General features: G+C 38.4%; 1 protein-coding gene across 1 annotated transcript in view; it reads right to left on the bottom strand.

Annotated features, from left to right (window-relative positions):
* The window catches only part of svild (supervillin d), a 40,969-nt gene that overhangs the window by 8,391 nt on the left and 12,358 nt on the right, over positions 1-20,220 (bottom strand). Inside the window, exons 2-13 of the mRNA XM_067487984.1 lie at positions 19,062-19,567; positions 15,640-15,674; positions 12,826-12,887; positions 10,315-10,406; positions 9,745-9,847; positions 8,063-8,583; positions 6,586-6,718; positions 1,433-1,580; positions 1,261-1,344; positions 958-1,044; positions 425-605; positions 58-230 (exon numbers count right to left, since the gene is read on the bottom strand). Coding sequence (XP_067344085.1) covers positions 58-230; positions 425-605; positions 958-1,044; positions 1,261-1,344; positions 1,433-1,580; positions 6,586-6,718; positions 8,063-8,583; positions 9,745-9,847; positions 10,315-10,406; positions 12,826-12,887; positions 15,640-15,674; positions 19,062-19,444 — 2,002 coding nt within the window. The 5' untranslated portion in view covers positions 19,445-19,567. The remainder of the gene's footprint in view (positions 1-57; positions 231-424; positions 606-957; positions 1,045-1,260; positions 1,345-1,432; positions 1,581-6,585; positions 6,719-8,062; positions 8,584-9,744; positions 9,848-10,314; positions 10,407-12,825; positions 12,888-15,639; positions 15,675-19,061; positions 19,568-20,220) is intronic.

The raw sequence follows: 20,220 nt of genomic DNA, 5'->3' as shown, positions 1-20,220 counted from the left end.
GAGCCTACCTGGAGAACAAACCTTATCATTGCAACCGTATATCTGCAGAAATCTTACTTCTCTCCACTTGGATCCTCTTGGCCTCCACTGTGGCTATGTTGAGCCTTTGTTCAGTGTACACCTGGCGAATGTCATTGCGGGCAGCCAGAGCCCGCAGAGGATTCCTAGAGCCCTGATTTTTCCGGGTTGGTCTAACTGCTCGCTTGTGTTCTTCTACAGCTGAGATAAGTCTACAACGTGCATGCAGAAAAACATAAGGTTTCAGTGTAATCAATGGAGTAACTGACTCTGAAACACATTTGAACATTTACACTTAAAATATTTTATTATCTTAAAAGAAGCTGAAACATTGAGGACAAAAAAGTACAGAAAAGGGTTTTAAAAAGATAAAATTTCACTTATTAATTTATACTAATAAACTAACCTTGGCGTATCTGCCTGGATGTGGCTGAGGTCCTCTTCACTCATAACCACACTGTCCTGGATTGTCGAGTGCGACACATGTTTGAAAAAGTTACCAAATGTCTCCTCATCATCCAGGGTCATCACTTCTTTTTCCGTTTCTGCGGTCACCTCAATGGTAGAGGTTTTGCTTTTGCTGATGCCTGACCCAACAACCATGGCAGGAAACAGGGAGGATGGAAGAGGAAGTGTTAAAATAACTTTTCTCTTGCTAATACTTTTTTACTGAATGGACAAGGTCATAAAAGGGTGATCCAGACGTAAATTAACTGGATCTTATCCTGGCAACCTGAATGGAACTGTAATTTCTATGAAGGTTCATTTATAAAAGATGTGATGGACTTAAAACTGAAGCTAAACTACTTAAACTTATGAATAGCAAACTCATATGGTGATATATAACATGTAGTGAATAGGACAAATATCTATATGAGCTAATAAATATCTCTTAATAAATCATACACCATAAAAAACAGCCAAAAAGGGGGATTGTACCTTTATTGTGAAGTTTATCCAGAAAAGACTCCAGCTTGTCGAGCCGTTTATCTCCTTCCACCTTGACATCGGTTCTAGTGGAGATTTCTATCCAGAAACAAATCCAATATTAATTGCACGAGTTAACAATGAGGCAATTACAAGATTTCATTAAATGTCACCCAAAGTATTAATGTAGTTTCAATATTTTTAGGTTTACCTCCAATATTTTTAATAAAAGATGTTTGTTCCAGGCCTTAGTTTAAACTGCATTATTTAATCAATTTATTGATTAACAGAAGCACCTGTACACTGAGCACCTACCATCAAGAGGTTTCACAGGTGTGGCGTTAGACTTCTTGAGGAAGCTAAGAGTAGACTCTTCCTTCCCTGTGTCTGACACAAGTCCTGGTGAAGCACAACAGAGGAAAGTCATGAAGAAGCACAGAGTCATTTTCTTAACTTGTACCAAGGCAGTGAATAAACACTCTGGTACCTCTCTTGGCCATGCGTCCAGCCACAGTGAACTGGACAGAGTCATTGGCTGCTCCTTTGCCTTTGCTCTTCCACTGCTCCTCTCTCTCTTTAAGGATCTTCATCCTCTCTGCTAGTGACATCTTAGGCTCCACACCTACATTGGACTTCTGTTGGAAATATGATTAAATATAAAACTTAGTTGTAATTAAATGAAAATCTGTCACTGTACTGTGCATTCACTTCACAAAGGAGCACACAGTTACATAGAAGGACACACGAGGACAAAATAATCATGGGTGAGCAGTTAAGTCTGCACGAGGATAAGAGAGAAGCACACATGAAGAAAATAATTTAACTGGGAATTAATTCCATGACTTTCTAATTATTCCTAGAGTACTGTGCCCCCACCGAAAAAACCACACATTTCCCCCCTAATATTTAGACTTTATTTTTAAAGGAAGAAACCACACCAACATCACTGTTTAGAAATTGGGGCCATCCATCCATCCCCCCACCATTCAGCAGAGCTTTAACTAGGCAACCGAACTCTACTGCTATTTTTTGCACCTGAACTCCACCATTAAAATGAATTAATAGAGGTTTAGTAATGAAAGATATTTCACTCTTAAATATCTGAAGCATTTTATGGCCCTGTCTGGCTTTTTGCTGGCTACCACCCCTCATTCCTTCACTAATAATGTGAAATTCACTAGGTGTAATGTACCATGAGAGGCAACTTTGTTCCTACAGGGGTTACACATGGCTTAATTTTGCAAAGTCTAACCCATCTCCACACTGTGACTGCACAGGACAGATGCACACAGAAATGAAATTCCTAGCAGAAAAACACCATGACGATTGTTAGTAGTTAATGAAGAAAGAGAAAAAAGGCTCTTCCAAGCATTTGTGCATTTACGGAAAAAATATTGCTGTATGTGCAAAGCAATATGCTGGTAGTTCATGAAATTAAATGACTAGGATTCCCACTATTAAATAGCTTGATATAGTTGTAAAGGAATTTACTTTGTGGTGAACCATGGGCTGTGTGATCTGCTGACTGTCATGCTGTAATGCAGAAGAGTGAACTTAAACATTCACAGATGTCAGCAGCTTTAAAGGGAAAAAGATGTTTGGCTGAAGTGGTGAACTGCAGCCAGATAGATTTCAGCGTGGCATCAGAAAGGGAAGAGTTTAGCCGCTAAATTGGACCTTAAATTGATGTGGAATCAAACATAGGAGTTCAAACTGCACTTTAAAGTGGCATTTTAATCTGTCATATGTAAAGTTCAAATTAGAAATAATGTATGGATAGCTGTAAATGTACTGGTGACTTGTCCAGGTAACACTCCACCTTCTACCCAGTGGGTGTTCGGATAGTGCTCATCCAAATTATCAATGATGCACACTTTGAAAACACTATGCTATAAAGCAGCAACGAATCATTTTATTTTAGCAGCAGGCTCTCTTTAAATGACTTGTCCTATCTGGGTTACATTCTTAAATCAGAAGATACTAGGGTTTTAGTCAATTATCAAAACAGATACAGCAGCTTATAACATTTTCTGATCCAAGTAATCTCTCATGTCTAATCGTTTCAGTTCATTTATGCTACTGTAAAAATATAAAAGGTTGATTACCGGATTGATTATATCCTGAATTTTACCGACTTATTAGAAAAGTATCCATTTGTATACTGGCATTACCCACTGTGATGATCAGAGTATTCACATGTAAACAACTTTGAAAGAGAAGTCATGCAGACCTAAACTAAAACATCAAAGCCCACACAGAAGAAAGATAAGTTAACCTGGCCTTTGAAGGTGCTCTGAGACCAAAAGGTCAAACATCTAATCCTCACAACAGTCCATGCCATTTTCAAAATTATATATACTGTCCCTCAGCAAGCCACTGAACCCATGCATACTTACTTATACTTCCAGTATTTTGGAAGAAAAGAAGCTAAACCTTCCACAGAAGATCAGTAAAATTTGCATTTGACCTTAGATAAAGAGAATCAGGCTGCAGTTTGAAAGCAGCTTTATACCAAATAAATACAACTTTCTTCAAACTGTCCCTTCTCTCTGCCTCTTACTTCAGACCATGGTAAACGGACAAGTGGTAACAGATTTGTATGTTCTCTGTCAAACCTTTTGCATTACGTGGACAAATATTAAACACACATGAGACTAAAGTTCAAAGAAGTGCATGTAATCACATTGGCATGCACACAAACCCAACACACTGAACATCAAAAAAGGGAACTTTTGCTGATTTTACAGCATTAGAGAACATGATACATCTTCTGACATATGGAAATGTTTCTGCACATAGATGTCTTGACTGTAGTAAGAATGTTGAGCTTGTATTTGTACTATGAAATCTATTAGGTACACAAATAAACTCTTTTGTACTAAAAGAGTTTCTATATGCTTGTTCACTTCATTCTCTTACTTCATTATTATTTGTACCATCATGGTTCCACACAAACTAGAATATCTGTTATCTCCTACTGTGTTTGAAGCACTCTCACATGTGTTCTCACTGACACAGCCCCTCCAGCTAACAGTCCATCTCTGCAGTCAATCAGAAAAGGGAAATACCTTAGGCTGACAGGACCCCAGAGAGAAGGTAACAGAGGAAAGGGTCTGGGCCTCAAACCCTCACAGGAAACTATATTTTCTCAGCCCGTCGTACTGTACAGTGCAGACAGCCAAACCACTGACACAGATATCGACTAACTTAGGGACAGCAAACCACATTCATGTACCAAAAGCAAGTGTGTTGATAGCTCTGATTTCTCGGTGGTAATACTAACAGACCGTTCAGAGCACAGGTAGAGAAATAATGTAAATAATATTAAGGGATTAACTCTATGCAAAGAGACACGTACTCACCTGAAGGGTTGGGAAAAGGTTGAGAGGCAGGTTTCAAGGTCAAAGAAAAAAGGTGGAGTCCACAGGTGAGAGAAGAGGAAACTGGAAAGATAGGTGAAAGAGGACGGATAGTGACAAATGGGAGAAGGATAGCAGGGCCACACTGGAGTGCAACAGCCAGAAAAAGCTGTTTTAACATGGAAGACTAAATAACAGACATGGTCCATTTAAAGCTTTGCATAAAGCTTAGCAAGATGGGAAAGAAAGGGAAAGGAAAACACACTGTTTATAATATTGCATGGGAAAGGAGCAGTACAACAGTACAAACCGAAAGCAAAGCAATCATCCCAGTTTGTGTGGGTGTGTAATAAGCTTCATTATTTAGTTGTAGTCGATACCTAACCTCATTGGTAGGTAAAATATCTCCTTTCTACAGATATTTTTAAAAGTTATTTAGAGATGCTTGCAACACATTTTACTGAAAATGATAAATTCATCTTTAGGTGATTAGCTACAGATTAAAAACAGCAGAGACAATATTTCCAACTGATTATTACTCTCCCACAGGTAAAGGGCTCACAGGTCAAGTTTCTGTTTGGGAGCTGCAGTGTTTTGACTATTCAGTGAGTCATCACTGAAATATAAAACCTATATATTTAGCAAATTCTGAAGGACTTGGAAGCAAACTGTAATTTTTAAATGCTCTTTAAATAACTCTATAGATTTTGTGGATAAAACCCTAAATTGTGTAACTTAATGCCAAAACTGAATTTAGAAAAAAAAAAAAAAAAAAAAAAAAAAAAGCATCTGGTTACATACCAATTACCTGCTGACATGCTGCCAAGACTAAGTGAAACTAACTACTAATGATTAACAATTATTGCTGTGCCTCTTTACAAGTTTAATTTACAACAGAGGCTCAATTTACAACACCAACTGTGGTGTACAGAACAGCTTAGCAGGCAAAACAGGAAACACCTGGAGCTGGATGGAGATGACCATGGTGAGTACCATGCATGTTACATTCCCTGGTCTCCCACATATCAGTTACAGAGCAACATGTGCTCCAGCTTGGCAAGAAATGAGATAAACTACATGTTTACACATTGAAACAAATGACTTTTCTTCAAGAGATAAACATAAACAAAATATTCATATATTCAAAAGCCCCAAAGCTAATGCAGACATGGTATCGCTGCCAATAATATAGGGAGACCATGTATTATCTCTGATGTGAGCCAGCTCATCAGAGCTACAGCAGGTTCCAGCCCAATTCACAGGCACAACCCTCAGACAGAGTTGGAGGGAAAAATCCGCAGACTTTCTGGACACCAGTCTGGCCCTCCTTCATGCGTGCAAGTGTCGAAAATGCAGTTTTTGTTCCAAATGCACTAGATTTTTATGGACTTTGTGTTGATATGTCATAATAAAGACCACACGAATGTAAAATTACATCAGTTTCAGTATTTAGTTGAGTGGGGATTTCTATGAAGTTCTTGGCATGTGTACATGCTTATAAAGTGGCTTTTTCCAGACTAGAAGTGGATTTATTCTAAGGTTAGCTCATCTTTGGATGAAGAATGAACCCAAACCAGAAATTCCACCAGGGGGCTACAGGCCAACATATAATTTATACAAACTCATAATGCATCACTTCAATATTAGTAGTCAATGTAACTGTTTTGGGGATGTCCACGAACCACAAGTAGCTGTTTTAGTACCACTCTGTCCTCAGTGTCAATATGATGTTTAACGCATATTTCAGTATAACTTAGATGTTCATTATTTATGTAACACAGAGGTCTCTAAAGAACTCAAAACCTTTTTTATGGATGGAATTATTATTTTACATTAAGAAGAAGAGGAGAGAGAAGAGTGCAAAAACCAATAAAAAAAACAGGCATTCGCTTGGAAAGCTTGCAGGTGTTTGGTCAATGGTGTAAGGTTTTATTATTACAAGTGGAAGGAGGTGTGTTTCTCTCTTTGGGAGTCCAAGCCCCAGATCTTGGTTTTGGCATCGCCACTCCCAACTCTGCTACACCCCCAAGCTCTAACCTCACACATCTTGGCAGCAACCCAGAAAAATAAGCTGATGCAGCAGAGGAAGAATGTATTCACAGTCCAATCATTTCCCCCTGCACACAAAGCTTAAGGGAAGCCTCTACATGTGCATTATTTGGTTGCTGTCTGCTTACTAGTCCCAAAAAAATATAGCAGATGCTGCCACAGAAAACAATGCATCTTGCAGACCTGTTACTCAACGCCATACCACAAATGTCATGGAAAGAACGTCACTAACCTTTTTCTTCCAGGAGTTTTCAGCACCTTGGAGCAGACTGAAGCGGTCCCCTAGTGATGTCTGGATCAACTCGGTTGGCTTGGTCTTCTTCACTCTATCCTTCTCACCTTCTCCGTCAGTGAACTCAGCCAGTCTAAAATTGGCACCAATAACACACCATTTTTGACAACTTCAGCTTGAGACACAAGCCTAGCTAGCTATTAAGACATTTAATTACCACAAACATTTGTTAAATTGCGATTAATTGCTGACTGTCTGTAATTAATTGGCAATAATGGCAACATAATCACATTTGATCTGATCTGAGTTTACTCTGAAGAAACATTTTTCCATTTCAATACTCTTCTTAACATAGGAATGGACATATGGTTTGGATATTAATGACTTGGTAAAGCTAGTAAACTGTGATTTTCAATAAGGCCTAATTAATATCTACATCAGCGAAGTCACATAGCCCTTTTATCGAAATGAATCTAATATTATAATTTATCTACTTTAAATAAAATAATATTCCTGATCACAGGAGGAGGCTTAAAATGAATATGGAAAGCAGTCACACTCACTAACTGATCCTTGTTTCTGCTCTCTCTGAAGATGAAATACAGATGGTAGAGGGAGGGGTCTGGTTTAGTGCGGAAGCTTCTAGAGAGACTCCACCTGAACTTGCTCAGTTATTAAGTTATGTTACAAATCAGGCTAAACACTTAGCGTATCATACAGACAGCTGTTTGTGTCTATTCACAGCAATTAGAGATAAAACAAACTCACTATGGATAACGTGGAGACTGCGCACACAGCCTACATTATTGTTTTGCTTATATGATGAGTTTTAAAAAACACTTTTATTGGCTTTCGACTCACTGAGTATTTTTAATGTTAAAGTGTGTGTGTGTGTGTGTGTGTGTGTGTGTGTGTGTGTGTGTGTGTGTGTGTGTGTGTGTGTGTGTGTGTGTGTGTGTGTGTGTGTGTGTGTGTGTGGAGGAGCTGCCCCATCCTCTAAAGCAGAGACCAGATAGCTGCACAGTGAACACCACTACTATGCGTTCACATTGACCGTCACTAAGTGCACTCTTAAACTGCAAATAAAATGCTGAGAACGGGTCAATATTCCTACCCTGAGTCATTTACACAGTTGTGCTCTGTAGCGGTGAGGTAATGGATCATCAACAGAACCCAAGTTAACGGCAATAGAAAATTATTGGCATTAAAAGGAATTTCAGTTACATTATGTTAATGTTGATACTACTACCACTGTAATTAATATCCATGCTCCGAATTCAATACTGATCGTGACTGTTTTTCTTTATTTCTCGCATTTAGTGTAAAATGGCTATCATATAATATTTCTGTTTTATTTCACTTTTCTGTATTATTTGATATCTATTGAGATATGCATCTCACTTTTTACACTGTTTCTTTTACTATACAGATGATGCATGTCATCAATATGCTGTGTAAACTGTTTTTGACCAATGACCTCTGTTTGAGCGAGGAGCTCAGGCTTCCATCTAAACTGCTTCCCAGCTCCTCAACATCTTCAGACACTGTGGAGGACTTCTCCAGGCTCTCATCAGGTGAGGGAGTGCGCATCTCCTCAAAGCTCCCTTTACTGCTACTGCTGCTGGCCTCTGTCTGTTGTCTGCTGATACTGAAGGACTCTCCATCTGTGACATCAACAGTTAGTGAATCATCCTGTTCTTCTCCACTGACTTCGTCTTCCATCTCCTCCTCCTCTTGCTGCTCCTCCTCCTCCTCCTCCTCCTCCTCCGTCTCATCCTCCTTGCTCTCATGGTGGCTAAGGGTGACACTGCCTTGTCGGGCAAGGCTGCAATCCTGCATTGAGCTCTCGCTGTGCTCTGACTCCACACTGGTGGAGCGGCTTTTCTTTAGGATTCCCTTGATGCCTCGAGTTCCTGAGTCTTGACGCTGCAGCTGGCAGGAAGGAGAGAGAGGGGGTGAAGGGTTTCTATTCTTGCTGTCAGAGAGGAGACTGGAACACTGATGCAAAAAGGGGAAAAGAGTTTTTATTTTTATTTTTATTACAAGTCATATTTATAATAACTTAAAAGGATTATTAAAGTTATAATACTACTCTATGTTCCTTCATTATAGCATATAACTGGGTAAGACCAAGTCAACCAAGTGGAAACTGTAACAACCATTTGTTACCGAGTGTCCCAAAGTCTTTATTACACAACTGCATACAGAAAAAGACATTGATGTGCCAACTGCTACTGTTTTAGCTTCTAGTGACTTACTGCTGGCAAAAAAACAGGCTGAGGTTTCATTGATGAGATGATTGGGATGGGGGAGTTAAAGAGATATTAAAGAAAAAAACAGAATCATTGGCGATCAGAAAAATGTATGAAAATCCAGGATTTAATAATAGGGCTAATAATGATGGTAGTGAAAGACTTCCTTTGTTTTGGATCAGACCAGTGTTTGTTGTGCTTTCCAGATTTAAAAAACCTGCATTAATAACAAACATATGTCATGTCAAGTGATACTGCAACTGTGAGACAAGCATTGTAAACTCCAGATCCATAAATTATCAATTTTGTAGATGTGGTCATGCATTTAAAATGCATTTTATAGAGTAATAATTGTTTGAAAATACAGAAAAATAGCAGCACAAACATGCACTGACCTACATCAACAGACCCTTTTGTTTGTGTTTGATATGCTATCGCCTAGATGAAACAGCAGCAGCTGAAGCAACAGCAGACGTCCCACTGACAGGTGAAAGGTTATAAGGGAGTGCTGATTTAAGGGGAGATGAAGGAAAAAGAATATACTGGAGGCCAGCAGGGTGTGAGACCAAAATGCTAACCAGGTGGTCTGCTTAAATGAAGAACAGCACTGTACAAAAGTGTCGTAATCGGGTTGTGGACCCACTTTACTGTAGCATCAGTTTAAGAGCTGTGTAATGTAATAACATTTTGTCCAGTTAAGGTGCACATTTTTTACCAAAACAAAAGACTAAACAAGACCAAGAAAGCAAAAAAGCCACATTTAATATAAGCAAATGTTTTATTATCGACTTGCAATAAGACACAATCCAAACACCATCCACAAAGCTGACTTTTAAGTTGAGTCTGTTAGTTATAAATATAATGCAAATATATTTTACATAAATGTGCCTTTAGAAGAAAAACTGACCTTTTTTCCATCTGCAGTGGCAGCATATTCACACTGCTCCTCTGTGGGGTCATCTCTGGTCTCTTCTTGTTCCATTGCCTTGCCTTTATCAGTCTTTAGAAGACTGAAACATCACCAAAAATAAACAGAAAAATGTAAAACACATGATGCAAGAAACAATTCATCTATTAAATAAAGGAACTGGAGGAAACAGCTGGCTGCAACATTTTTTAAACCACTGAATAGGACAAGTCATAACTGTAGCTACCATATAGCCAACACTCATACTGTAGCCATGAGGATTTGTGTATCTGTGTGTGTCCTTATGGCAAAGAGAGACTGTCATTAAAGGCAAGATCTGCAGGTTTATCCGGTTTTTTTCTGCAGACGTTTACATCAATAGAGAGACATCCAGTTGGTCTATAATTAACTCTGAACTCTGTTCGTTCTGTGTGCAAGTGTATTAGTTTGTTTCCAGCTATTGTATTTTTGTTGAAGCATAAATATAATGTTCTGGAATCCACAAAGTCTATTAATCAAAGTGTAGCTGGTCTAATAAAATGGTGACCATGCTGGTTTCAACGTTCTCACCTGGAAGAGGCTTCCCCTTCGTCACCGCTTGTTAGCTTTGCTTTCTCGTTGGCACCTTGACCACAGCTTCCATCCTCTGTCCCCTTCTGGTCCTACAGACAAAGAGAAGGGCGGCCATTGCCTGAAGGTTAGGGTCAAATTTGCAAGAAATCCTACTGACGTCTTATACCAACTGCAAAAACAACAACACAATCTTGATAAGGGAAGTGAATGAATGAGAGGCTCCACCCCTCCACTTGAGCAAACCAGTTAACCCTCCAAATACTGTAGTCGAGCTCCTCAGAGATCCCGCAGTGATTTATGAAGCAGGGTGTTGGTGGATAGAAGCAATATGAGAAATACACCCACTACTACCAGTACTACATTTTCCACATTAAAAAAAAGTATTCTCAAGGGAGCCATTAGTTTTTTCTTCTTTATTTGCAATTCCAAGATTAAATGTTGCTTTAGTGGGTTCCCTGTCTGACTCACCATTTTAGAATCAGGGGAGCAAATACAGAATAGGGCTGTTATCCTGTACAGGCTGTTTGAAGGTAGGAATAATAAATCCAAAGAAAACATTTTAAGTCTCAGCATATTCATTTGTTGTTCAAACCAGCATTTCTGCAGAAGTCGCATAGTTAGATTTTTCTTTTTTTTACCTTTTACTATATTTTTCTGCCAGCTACTAATGTTTGCTGTAGGTGTGGATATCATTATTACTATTAAGGTTATTTATCATGTACAAAAACATTAAACTAATCCAATGAGAGTAGAGGCATTTTACTGGATTAAGCTAACAGCTCATTTCGCTCTGGTTTATAATGGTACTGAGAAAAACACTATAAAAACTTGTGACAGTCTGTGATTATATTCAATACATTTTATTGACAAGAAAATATAATTATTTAAGATTTCTGTAATTTAGATTTGTACTGCTTGACAATGGCTTTTCTTTCTTTTCTTTTTTTTTTAGGTAAGTGGAAAAAAGCCTTTAAAAACACCCTGAAATGTATAGTCTTATTTGACACTAGCTAAATTCACAACAAATACAAAGATCTCCCTTTGGGAAGTCGTAAAACACAATCAACCTGATTATTCAAACAAAATTATATTTAAATGTCTCACTTTATGTTTGCCTAACTTTCAAGTTTAGTACATAGAGACAATTTAAACCCTGCAGTGCAGTGTGAATCAGTGCAGCTGTGTGAGACTGTTGTCAGTTAACACTTTACAGACACCCTGGGGTGACCTAGTTAAATAAAGTGGATCTCCAGCTCTGAGGAAAGCAACCAAATGTAATGCTCTTCATTAACAAAATTACATACCCGGCTTAGTAAAGTACAGCTCCCTTCTCAGCTAACTGATGATAACTGATTATAAAGAAGACACTTGTTTTACTCAGCCAGAAGTGTATTAAGTTGTGTTAATATAAACTTAGGCAATTCAAATTATAAATAATCTGTATCTTTTTCTACAACTCTCCATATGCAGTGCACATTTTATTGCCTCCATCAGTGTTGGAAAGCAGACGCAATATAACCTCATTTCTACTTTGTCTTTCCTGGTGGAGACACTGACTCACTTGCCTTCAGTGGGTACTGTAGAGGGGAAATACATGTTAAGTGAAAAGTGGAGACAGCAAAGATGAATCCGTCACTGGTGAGGACTTAAAATTCAGACAATTTGGAACAAGAGAACTATATGACAAAACAAAGTATTTGGGAGGGAGGGGATAGCAGGAAAGAATAAAACAAAAACTAGGTAAGTTGATTGTAAGCCTCTTTGTGGGAGCCTGTTTTCCCAGCAGGTTTTTGGTTGGAGGAACATGCTGCCATCTGGGTTCACTTGGCAGACCTTGGCACTGCTCCTGGTCTGTGAACAGCTATTTACATCCAATATCATGAAACCTAACCACTTCTGAAACCCAAGCAGCCTGGGAAAGACTGATACTCTGGTGATTTTTAAGCACACATGTGTAGATCTCCCATAGGATTTAGGGCATTATCAAGTTTTTTGTTCCTGAATGTATCTCCTAGTTCTCCAGACTTTTTTTCCCACCACTGCCTGCAGACCTCCATGAACCATGTGTGCTGAAGTCACAACTTTGGCCAAGTATGCTTCCAGGTGCATGACAGCTTAGTGCTGTATGGAACTGCTCAATTTGTTATTAATGCAGCGAACTTCCAGAGGGAGGTTGAAGCGTACACCAGGTGCACTGGAAAGGGCTGTAAGTAAATCAGCGAGGGAATGAGCAGAATTAACCCTAAATTGTGGAAAAAATATAAACAAAGCAAAGAGACATGCTCAAAAGTTTAGAAATTAGCATTTTGATGCTTGGATTTAGTGTTCTGTTTGATGCCGTTTTTGCAGCCTTTAGAGATAAAAAATTTTAATTTGTGCAATTAGTAGGGATAACACAATCATCCACACAATTATAAGGTCTTAACAAATTCATAGTCACACAAGTATGCAATCACAAACACGCATGCACGCAAGCACAGTAAAATGTTTAAAAGGAAGGTACCATACCCGAGAAAAAGACATCTTGGAAGTAACAGTCCCTTTGTCAGAGTCCACAGGCTTCTCATCAACTAAAATGAGAAGACACACACACAAACACACACACACACACACACACAGACACACACGGTTGACTGTATGCAACAAAAGAGAAAACATTTCTTACAACATTTTACTTTAAAACAAGGGTTTAGGATGGACAATTTGTGTTTAGAAAATAAAGCTGTGATGACATTGTTGATGATTGGCAAGGCCATATATGGTCAAAAATACACTGGCTTTTTATAAACACGTAACACAACTACATGGTAAAACAGATACTTGCACAAAGTCATGTTTAACAGGTAATTTTATGCATGCCTGAACATGCATTTGAGACAAACTCTTACACATGCTAATCTTTCTAAATATCAAGATATGCCGTACTAAAGACACAATGAGTCAATAACAGGTAGAAATATACAGACCGGAAAACTGACAGAATATATGTAATCTTATTTCATTCACCTTTGCTTCTAAGATGCCTTTTGGATTATTAAAAAGAGCAACATGTCGACTGACCTCAGGTTGATTTACAAGTCAATTGGCAGCAGCGGATTCGGTGAGGCTATCAGCGATTCAAGACATTGATTGTGAGATATCTAGAACACATTCACTTTGAGTGTGCACATATGTGTGAGATCAACGCATTGCTCATGTTAGCTGTCTAATGAAAAACAGCCCTGAGCATATACTCTTATAATGCAAAGGAAAGGAAACCATTAAATTTAATGATATTCCAAAACAACACAAATTCTTAAGTCAGCACACTCAAATCCATTCTCTCACCCTAAATCCGTTTTTATTGCCTTGACAATGTGACATTTCAAGCCAAAATTGTTCTCTATCCAAAGAAAACAAAGGAAAAACCCAATCCAAATAATGGAGTGTCTGACAACCCCCCTTCATTAAAGTAAAAAAATGCTCTGTTGAGGCTCTATACTCTAATTTTGATTTATGTTTCCAAGCTCCCCTGCTGTCCAGAACTTGACATGATTTAGTTCATATGACGAAATGTTAAGCATGGCCGACTGGTGATTCCACTTAAACTGAACTCTTACAGTTTTGACTCCATTCCAGTCTTTTTTTACATCATCATCCATCTAGCATCCAAGCGAGAGAATGAGAGAGAAAAGAAAAAGTTAAGTGATGGGGAAGGAAAAAACTAAAATAAAAAACTCCACTTAGATGAACTAACTTTTCCATAAGTGTTTTAATCCATCTCACTAGACTCCAAAGCCGTTTAGAGCTTATTGGATGGGTCTTTGACCTTGTAATGGCCAAAAGATTCTGTATATTAGCCAAAAGACTGTAGAGTTCATCAAATCTGAATAATGATTCACAATAGATTAACATGTTTAATTCAAAGGTAAGCATTCTGAATACAGACTAGGTTGCACTTATTCAGAGGATAAAGGCATATAAAATGTTTCAGTATAAGCCAGGTGGGTGTGATTTACAGGCTTGTAAGATAGCTAAATGATTGGCAGAAGCCGTGAGACCAGCTCAGAGCACCTCAGGCAGCTCGGACAGGAAGCTCGATCACTGCACTGCCAGTGGTCTTACAACTGGCATATCCCCATTAAAGATGAACACTGACTGTCCTTTTTTGAATGGCCCCAAATAAATTTTGTTATTGACAGCTACACTAATTACATTGTTTAACATTTCACTATAATGAATGCATGAATTACTGCAATAGATTATTGGCATACATTTTTAGTCTTGTGTTTTAATTTTACAGCTTCTACTCATAACTAATAAGTGTGATAACAAATACTATGTGAGCTGTGCTGCCACAGTTAAAAATATCTAACAATGGCAGAATGATGATAAGCACCGCAGTCAAATACAGATACAATTTCTATATAAATTAATGAAACTGCTTTTTCATTAACCGATAATGCTGAGGTGCACATGTAAAACATTACTTATTTACTTAATAAGTGGCTTATGTTTATTTATATAATGTTTTAGCTCATTCCCTGAAGGTTTAAATTAAGTTTGGATTAAAAATGTAAAATCATTTGCATTTGGACAACCAGACTTTTTAAATAACTCAAGGAGAAAAGTCTGTTTTCTTTTCTAATAAAAAAAAAATTAGAAAAAGCATCACACATCTTGAGATACTAAAACATTTGGTTTAATGTACCTTCCTACCACCACTCTAACGTTTTCTGGTGCTGTGTACCATTCACACAATGTACTTACACATGTCAATGACTGGCATGCAAATAAACATAAACCAAGGGGGAAAATCAACTACAAAAGCAAATAAGCATATGCAGACATTCAGCCAATGGGTGGAAAAGCAGGAAGCCGGTGACACAGAGACAGGGAACAAACAAACTGGCTGTGGCTCAGGTGGCTGAATGTGAGTCAGAGATGCAACCAGCAGTCCAAATCCAAAATTAGTTTTTAATGCAATCTGGCTGAAATAAGCTTGCAGTGTAATTGCATATGATCACATCACAGACTTTGGACAAAAACTGCAGACACGTGCCAAACATTATGTCCCTTATTTTATGAAAAAGAAAACCATTGCCCGAGGCACAACATTCAATTTAAATTAGACAATGAACAAAACAGAGCCAAGCACATGTGTAGATCTGTTTTCTTTAACTCATCGTCAGTGTATTAAAAAGCCAGGTAGGTGATCTGACATCAGCATTGAGTATTGCTTTATTGCTGACTAATAGAAAGAACATGAATGGGTTTGGAGATTAAGTAGTCTGTGGAACAATAGAGGATCTGAGTGCGGTGAAAGCGGAGGCTTCAACTTACCCTTTGGCTCCTCTGTGTCATCAGTTTCCAGCAACCTAGGAGAGAGAGAGAAAGGGAGACAAATGAGGTCACTCTCTAACACAATGAAGTGACAACAGGAATTTGTAGCTGCTGCAAGTGATGCTTGAAAACTGTAAAAAATAAAAAAATAAACATAAACTCTTTACTACACAACTGCAGTCAATAATTTACTACACAACACATAGAAAATGATGGAACATGCCACTTACTGTGCCTTCTATCATTCTGCAACACTTGGTAATGATGGTCTGTACACTCATACTGGCAATGACACAACATCAATGCCTGTGTAGAATCTCACAACAGTCACTCATTTCTAAGTAATGAGCGTTAAATATGGATGGTGACAGCAGTTGCCTGTGGGGTAGCAGCCATGATATAACAGGAGGAGGGGGAGAGGACTGCTTTAAACACAATAGAGTATCGTTGTGGACATCTGGAAAAGGTCAAAGGTAGCCGAAGATGTGGACACAACACAGCGTCAAGCTGCAAGACTCTTTTTAGATCAAGTTAAATATATTCAGATGTTTTTTATGCTACAGGGAGACCCACTCATGTCCAAAAACACATTAGACAGTGTCTTTGATAATTTGAATGTACTGTACTGTACTATATTATAGGCATAATATAAGCTTTGAGAGGAATAATGCTATTAAACAAACTAGTTTGGAAATGATTCTTAGTGTCACACTTCTTAACATGAAAACTGACTAATAATATACAATAAATATCGCAAGTTTATCTAGGTGTTAAAATAATGTCAGTAATTTAATCTGTGGGGTAATGTAAACATGGTGTAATATAAACAGGAACTTAAAATGATGATGCTGTGTCATTGCCACAAGAGTAAAAGTACTACAGTTTACATATTGAACATTTAAGCCTTTGATACTAAGAGTCTGTAAAAGTGCTGACCTTGGTGAGCTTGGTGACTAATGGCACCTAGTTTTCAAACACTGTATTCTAACACTGTCCTCTGCAGCCACAGGGCTTAGAGACATTTCATCGACTCTACTCAGACTGCAACTGCTAGCTGAAAGGAATGGACAGCACATATCTGGCCTATACTGCAATAGTGAGAAAAAGAAATACTAAAGTCGCATTCATGAGTCATGATTCAAAGACTTACAGTATGTGCGCTTATTCTTGCTTAAATCAATCTAAATTATGTGAAACACACAACACAATATGTGAGAGCATAAAAACAGGAAGAGAGATGAAATAAAAGTAATAACTATAAAAATGACTGTGGCATAGTTACAGAAATGATATAAATGCCTCTAAGTTGTTTGCTAGACAGAAAGCCCTGCCCTTCATTTGACATATCTTCCCAACTCCCATTATCTCTTGTAGCCTAAATCATGTTTTTGTACAATGCCACTTCATCAAATCCTGCAAAGTTCCTCAGTTTGCATCCTGACTCCTGCAAAACTGTGACCTTCACACAGTACCTTATGTAAATTTTGTACTGTGGCTCACTTGCCAACATTAACAACAAATACAAAAAGCATTAGGTTCCTAAGTTCTTTTTCCAAATGAGATAAGTCAGACAGAAAGTTGATGTTACATGTACATGAACAGATTAGTTGCGTATTTTTAGATTACCAAAAAAACCAAGAAACTTTAAAGTAAGTGTTAATTCAACACACAAAAATGCAGTTTTTGGAATGTCACCCCTCAGCTCTGACTTTACATGAGAAGGATTCCTGTCTGAGACAGCTAAACCTGTTGAGGGATTTAATTATCACTAGAAACAGTTAAATTCCAGGTTCCTTCTTGCTATGTCTATTGCACAAGACACGTTGCGTCTGAAGGTTCAGCAAATGAGTGCGAAGCTTTAATCATAAAGCACGTACACCTCAAGCTGAACTTTATACATTTCAGAATGAACTGTAAGGATCCTTATTACCCTCATAAAAGGTAAATGTAAACATGTTGAATGTCAGCTGACAAATTATTACCCAATAACAATAGTTTCTATAGAGGCACCTCTGTCTAGCTCCGAAAGTTTGTGCGTGTATGTCGGCACGCGAGACTGCACAACTGGATTGTGACAGGCAGTGAACACTGAACAACTCTGATGAGATCTGTAGCATGACAGGCATGCAAGACAAATACTTTCAATCATTAGACATTTAGTCCATAACCTTTGTGTGACTTCAGTCTGTACTTTGCTTGTCTCCCCAACACGTTAAGAACATTTCATACCGGATGCGTAAAACAAGAATGCTCCAAATCAAATGATTAAGCACCAAACATGCACTTAAATGCATTTTTGACATAAAAACCCTGATGCGATTATTAAGTAGGCCACTTGATAGCAAAGACCTGATCAAACCTGCCCTATTGCAAGTAGTGTTTTACAACACAAAGTATGCCTTTTCCAATTGTATAAAAAAACAAAAAACCATCCCAACAGGCCTTCCATCACAGCTATCTAGAGCTCTTGCTTCATTTAAGCTCACGGCCTAAAAACTTGGCAAAAAATTAGAAAGCAAAGCTCAACACAACAACCCGACCCCCACAAGTCCCAACTTTAACATTATTTCATCTCTTTGTTCAGCTAAGTTCCTCTCTCACTCACTCCCCCCCCCCCCCCCCCCTCTTCATTCCCTCAGGCAGTTTTCATTTTCCTTCAAGAAGCGGCAAGTCTGACTATGTGCACACAGCGGAATCCCCCCGCCTGACAACAAAAACATCCCCAGACCCACGACTGGACATGTTTTACTCCACACAGAATTCTCAGCCGAGCATTCCTGGCAACCAATAAGAAAAAGTGTCAAACCCTAATTCACAGATATGTTAAACATATCTGTGAATTATGCAATCCCCAAAAAGTGTGTAATTAGAAACAAAACAAGCAGCATGCCAGTCATCACTGGAAAACAAACTAAGGCTAAATAAATGTAGCTGTCTTCTGCACATATGGCCAATTTTGGTAATGTTAGCAGCAGTATTTACTTCAGACAGTAGATAGGGTAAAACTAAGTGTTGCACAAATTTCCAGACTTGTTGCCTCCTATTCTCCCATTGGGAGCCAGCAAGCCCTTTTGCTGTAATCTAATGTGTTTGTAACAGCTAAACTGCAAATGTCTCTAAACCTGAAGAGAATTGAGTGTAGCAGGGATCTAAATATTATGCTCCAAGTAAAAGCGGATTACTTGTAGGTCTTATCTGAATAGATCAAGTGAATATTCAGTCATTTATCTGTGCTGGCACATGTTTACAGTACAGGACTACATCTTTAAATTAAATGATTATCATATTTCTTAGATGTTAGCCTGGGTCCTACCTCTTGCAGCATTCTGAGTTTGTATGCCCTGATGGCATTTGTGTTTCATGTCTATGGACAGGCTGTTTGTGTAAGTTTATTTTAAATATAAAAATATGAATAAACTCACATGAGATGAGGGGATGTCTTCATTGAATAAACTGCTTCTGATTTAGTGGATAAAACTGTGTCTGATTTGAGGTGAGTGTCCTTTTCCTTGGCGGGTTCAACATCAGTGTGCTCCACAGGCTCTGACACTTTATTTCTGAGGCCCCGCCTTGTATATGTTGTCTCTGACCCATTACTCTCATTCTTTTCCTTTTCCTTAGTTGCTGAGGACATCATTTCAGATGAGTCTGCAGTTTTCCTGTCCCTACGGACATATTTGGAGGAGAATTCGTCTTTGTTGCCGTAGCGTTCAGCAAGCTCCTTCCTTCTTTCTGCTTTGTAGCGTGCAATTCGCTCAGCCTTGGTCTCTAGGGCTGAGCTCTGCAAGGTGTCTATTCCATCCATTACGAAGTTCAATGTAGTTGAAGTGATAGGATTCAATTTTGCTTCTTCAGCTGATGTGGTGTCCAACTCTCTTGTAGAGCTCCCTTGACAGCACTGCCTCACTCCATTAAAGTCATTCCAGTGCTGCAAACAAGTAAAGAAGGCATTACTGTTGAGTAAAATTTCAGAAGACAGGAAGTCTAAAACTGTATAACTGGACGTTCTGATGCATATACCTCTCTGGGCTTTCATAGGAAACTGGCTCAGCAGCACAGCTCAAAGCCAAGCCCTGCCCTACCCCAGCTAACACCGCCTTTGTTAGAATGATGTCAGCCAACTCTGTTCAAAGACAGCAGACCACCACAGTTTGACTCTCATATAACTTCTATTCTATCAACTCCATTAAAGAAAGGGAGAAAGAGGGAGAGACAGAAACATACATCACATAATATCGTCATGGCATTTTATCCCTCATTTAGTTAAGGCTAATACACTCTTCGACATTATAATCATTCTATAATTACTAGAAACGCTGCATGAGAAATTCTAAACTGCACGTAACTGTGAATGTGTTTGTCTACATTCTGTGATAGCACTAGTGACTGCTTTGGTGTGGGCTCATACTCTGGTTTACCTTTCAAGCCTCTTGTGTCACAGTAAATTATAATCCGTTAAACATCTCCTTTCCAAATCTTGCACGATAAATAGAGCAATATTTAATAACGTCTGACTTTTCAATACCTAGTAAGTTAAATTTAAGGGGGATAATATTGGGAGGCCGGTTTGAGCTCATTTTG

This window comes from Channa argus, chromosome 20 (assembly GCF_033026475.1).
Source record: "Channa argus isolate prfri chromosome 20, Channa argus male v1.0, whole genome shotgun sequence".
Taxonomy (NCBI): domain Eukaryota; kingdom Metazoa; phylum Chordata; class Actinopteri; order Anabantiformes; family Channidae; genus Channa; species Channa argus.
The sequence above is the reverse complement of the archived record's forward strand: the minus strand, read 5'-3'. Positions and strand labels throughout refer to the sequence as shown.